This window comes from Helianthus annuus, chromosome 12, assembly GCF_002127325.2.
Source record: "Helianthus annuus cultivar XRQ/B chromosome 12, HanXRQr2.0-SUNRISE, whole genome shotgun sequence".
NCBI classification, from domain to species: Eukaryota; Viridiplantae; Streptophyta; class Magnoliopsida; order Asterales; family Asteraceae; genus Helianthus; species Helianthus annuus.
Window position 1 is genome coordinate 108,328,190 of NC_035444.2, and position 4,422 is coordinate 108,332,611.

At 40.8% G+C, this 4,422-nt stretch overlaps 1 protein-coding gene across 1 annotated transcript; it reads right to left on the reverse strand.

The window, feature by feature from the left end:
• Positions 1-297: 297 nt before the first annotated feature.
• Positions 298-1,993, reverse strand: LOC110895765 (UDP-glycosyltransferase 71E1). The gene has a single exon (XM_022143120.2). The coding sequence runs from the start codon at positions 1,834-1,836 to the stop codon at positions 394-396; it is 1,443 nt and encodes a 480-aa protein (XP_021998812.1). The 5' UTR covers positions 1,837-1,993; the 3' UTR covers positions 298-393.
• Between the last annotated feature and the right edge of the window lie 2,429 nt (positions 1,994-4,422).

Consider the following 4,422-nt stretch of genomic DNA (forward strand, 5'->3'; position numbering starts at 1 on the left):
TTACGTCAAAGAGTTTCTCTTTTGTGGCGGCGCAAGCCCCTGTCACTGGCAGTGGATGGTACGGTTTCCCGAGGAACATCATTTGTCAAATTCTGACGCCAGCATGAACCCGGTTAAGACAACATAATCTGACCAGAGTAGGGTTAGGGCCCTCTGTTTAGGAGGGTGTGAGATCTCTCTCACAACAAGTTAAAGATTCTAACCGTTCAAAAAAAAAACATTACCGTTGAATCCGTCGCAACGCACAGAGATCCAACTGGTTTAAAAATTAAGGCACGACTAGGATATTCTCATAAATAATAGTTAATCTCTAAACAAACTAGAATAAAATGATCTTATTATTCATGGGGAAAAAACTGACTAAAATAAAAACAAAAAAGCCATACAGTGGTTTTAAATCGTTACATTCACTACAAGATCGATGAACTTTCCAACAGATGCATGAGAAGATCCACCCTCAAGAACTGCAGCCCTGCTCTTTTCTTTCATGTCTTTCACCTTCTTTCTCATCTCATCATCACTCATCAACTTCCTAATCCCATCTTCAATCTCCTCCGCCAAAACAATCATCCCGCTGCCGCCACCGCCTGCTCTCGTATCCGTCCGGTAATCCATCCTAATCTCCACTGCCAATCCCAGTTCCACCACCAGCTGAAAAGCGTTCAGCTGTTGTTCTGCGTATAGTGGCCAGGCTGCCACCGGAACCCCGCACCATATACTTTCCAACGTAGAGTTCCATCCACAGTGCGACACGAACCCACCCACTGACGGGTGGGACAACACCGCCATCTGTGGAGCCCACCCGATCACCTTCCCCAGACTCGATGTGCGCGCAAGGAATCCCTCTGGAAGAACTTCTTCGAAGTTGTCATATTCTTTCGGATACTCGAACTTTTCTTTGGGTGGCGGACGACGGAGTGACCATAGAAACCTCTGTCCACTCTGTTCAATGGCAACCGCAATCTCCTTCACTTGTTTCTCGTTGAAGCTTCCCATGCTTCCGAAGCATAAAAACACCACCGAGCTCTCCGGCTGCTTGTTAAGCCACCTCATAATCTCGTCCGTTTTACCGTTGTCTAAGTTCTTGCTCTCTAGGTTCAATATCGGCCCCACCGCAAACACAGGTGGGATCTCATTACTACTGCATAGAAGGTACTTGAGTGCTTGGCTTTCAAGATCTTGTAATGTATTTACTATAATACCACTTGTCTCGCGGAACCTTTTCGCAAGGTCAAGAAACATTTTGGACCCACCTTCTTTGTCTAATACTACTTCGGGTAAGACATTAGCAGGCACCGGGTTTATAAAACCCGGTGCGTTCAACTCTGATGTAACTGAGTTTTTCAACTCAGTTACATCATCAGCCTCTTGGTCACGTTTGGCCTGAAGGTAAAACATAAGGCCAAGTGTGGCTGCACCTGAGGTAAAATAAGTGTAAGTTGGAGCTCCAAACTCATTTGCAACATCCGTCATGGCTATGCAAAACATGTCAACCACGAATCCAGCAAGTTGAGCCGAGTTAGACTCAGTTATGCCTCGGACAATGTCTCTAACGTTAGATTTGTGGTGTTCCACGAAGGCAGACAAGAATGTTTTGGGTGTGATGAGAGCCATGGTGGAGTCGCCGCAGGGGAGGTCGATGAAGCGGAGACGGGGAGTACACGAAGGAGTTTGGGTGTTGTGTTTTGGTCCGAAGGGGAGGTTCATGATGATGATGGTGACGGAAAGTCGTTCGTCTCGGTGGAGGAGAAGTTTTGCGAGCTCCACCGTTGGTGGAAGGTGGCCAGCTCCCGGGGACGGGATGAAAACAAGCTCTGAGGTCATCATTTGTTGCATAGAATGCTTGTGTTTGTGTTTGTGTTTGTGTCTGTGTTTGTGTTTGGAGTGAATTTGGTATGTTATATGCAAATCAAGGACGATATGTAGAGTGAGATTATATGACGTCAGGGCTTAACTCATGGGCGTAACTTAAATACTAATTAGCTGGCAGTTGGAAAATTCGTTTTTACTTCTTTAAAAGAGAACACATGTGGTTGCGTGGTACGTAACATTGTTATGGGAATTCATATGATTGCTAGTGGTGGGGTTGTTCCAAACACTGATTTGGTCGCATGCATAAAGTATCTAGATGGTTTAAACAATTTGGTCCACCCGTTTTCAGTTTCTAAAACTATCTTCAGTGCTACGTATGTCCTTATACGCCCTTAGCTGCCACATCATGTCATGTCATATCCTTACAAATTCTTAAAACCCCTTATTTCATCTCTAACCCTACAAATATCCTTACCATACTTAATTTCCACCTCATTACTTACCCACAACACACAATACTAAAATAAAACATTTTGTTTTTTTTACTTTGGGTACACTCACTTACATAAACAAAGCCCTTGTAGAAGGGCTTAGATGTTAAAGGGCATCTATGGACAAAATCTCACAATGCTAATGGCTTGTAAGGGCCTTCAAGCTGGGCTTCCCTCCAATGGATGCATTGGAGATAGTCTAAGACCAACCAACCACTTCACAATATTTGGATCAAGTTTAGAAAGATGTTTACCGATAGGGCGGTGATCCATTGACAAAGGTAAAGCCTTTAAAAAAATCATAGGAGAGGAATATCTTAGGTTATCCTATAACAATAAGGAATAAAAGAAATTTATCATTCAAAAATAAAAGTTTCGCAACGTATTTAACGATTTTACCTTTCCTTTTCACTAAAATAAACTCCCACTACTGCCACTTCATTTTCTTTTTCTTTCTAGATTGTTTAGGTTTTTCTATTTTAACACTTATTCTTTTCGGATTCCATAAAGTTTGGCCTCACTAATATTGTTCATCATTTGGTGAAGATAGCTTATCATGAATTATGTCTTTAGCGGCCTCATAGTGATGCATACCTTACCCTATGTGCCATACATGCTGTAGGCCAAGACATGAAATGAACATGGGTTGCTTGTTAGTTTAATTAGTCATTTCCTTGAAATTCTAGAATAGCGGTGGCTAGAGTTAGTTGTAACGGAGAAATTAACATAATAGAGTTGACCAAACGCGAATTTGCAAAAGGAAACACATCTTAAAAACAATTAGGACGGGACACATAAGGACCATCGGCTAAAATGGTAAAGGGCAAGCTACATCTTAGACAACCCGCCAAAGTTATTTTAAAACCCTTACTTTTACTTCAACGTAATCTTCATATAATCACCTACTTTTATTATTAAATTCATATAAATCATATTATTTTTGTAATAATTTTTTTTAATATTTGGCTTGTAGTAGAGATAAAATAATAGAACAAAATTAAAAGGAAAAATTAAAAATAATAAAATAAATAAAAAGGAACATGCATAAAATATAAAACATTAAAACGTTACACAAAGTTATAAAAAAAACTACATAATCTATTCTTTTTTCAATTACTAGATTATGATAAGCTTTCTTCTTATGTAAACCCATAATAACAACAAAGCTACTTAGTATTGAGGAGCCAAGTTTTTGGATGATGCCCCTCTACTACGTTAGCGTCACGTCAACATCTAAGAATGATGCCCCTCAAGGATGTACCATGGGAAATGAAGGATATGCCTATATATGTATATGTGTGTGTGAGAAGGGAGAGGAACGGCTTCAGCGGCAGCAGCAAGACAAATAAGACGCCGACGCTCCAAGGGAAATGGGAGGATGGGGCAGTGCCTCCCCACGACGGCCCGGGGACGCCCCCATACCGAGAGGCCTAAGATATAATTTCACAAAACGTTACACAAAGTTATAAAAAATATTTTATATATTATTCCAAGTTAATTTTAATTCATGTGGGTATTACATGCATATGATCTATATGATGAGTCGGGTTACGGGTGTAGTATTTATTCAAACTATTGTTTGTATGATGACTTTAATTAGTTGCCCATATGATTATTATACTTGCCTATGATGAAGATTGTCCTTGCATAACACGAAACGATGTAGACGATACTAGACTTTGAATCTCTAAGACACATGCACATTTAGGGTCTTAAAATAATATAGATTAAAGAAAGACTTAGAAAATAAAATAAAGAATTAAAGAAAAGAGGACAAACATGATTGAGAGGTAATACTCTTTGATGGATCCATCCCAAGATTTGGTTTGGGTGTGTTTCATGCACAAACCAGGAGCGGTACGTGGCAACTAAGACTTCAAAGACATGCCCAATAGCCAAGATTTGGTGTGGGTGTGTTTCATGCACACACTAGGAGCGGTACGTGGCAACTAAGATTACAAAGACACGCCCAAGAGCCACACACGTGAAGTACTTGCTCGCTATTGTTACAGACGACGACGACTAACGACGGCGGTGAACTGCTTTTTTGCTCTTTCACTTAGTCGGTTGTAGTGGACTATCCCTCGACCGGTCTACCCAATACGCATGGTTTACCGTG

Coding starts and splice junctions, on each gene's coding strand:
- LOC110895765 (XM_022143120.2), bottom strand. CDS start 1,836: ATGCAACAAATGATGACCTCAGAGCTTGTTTTCATCCCGTCCCCGGGA.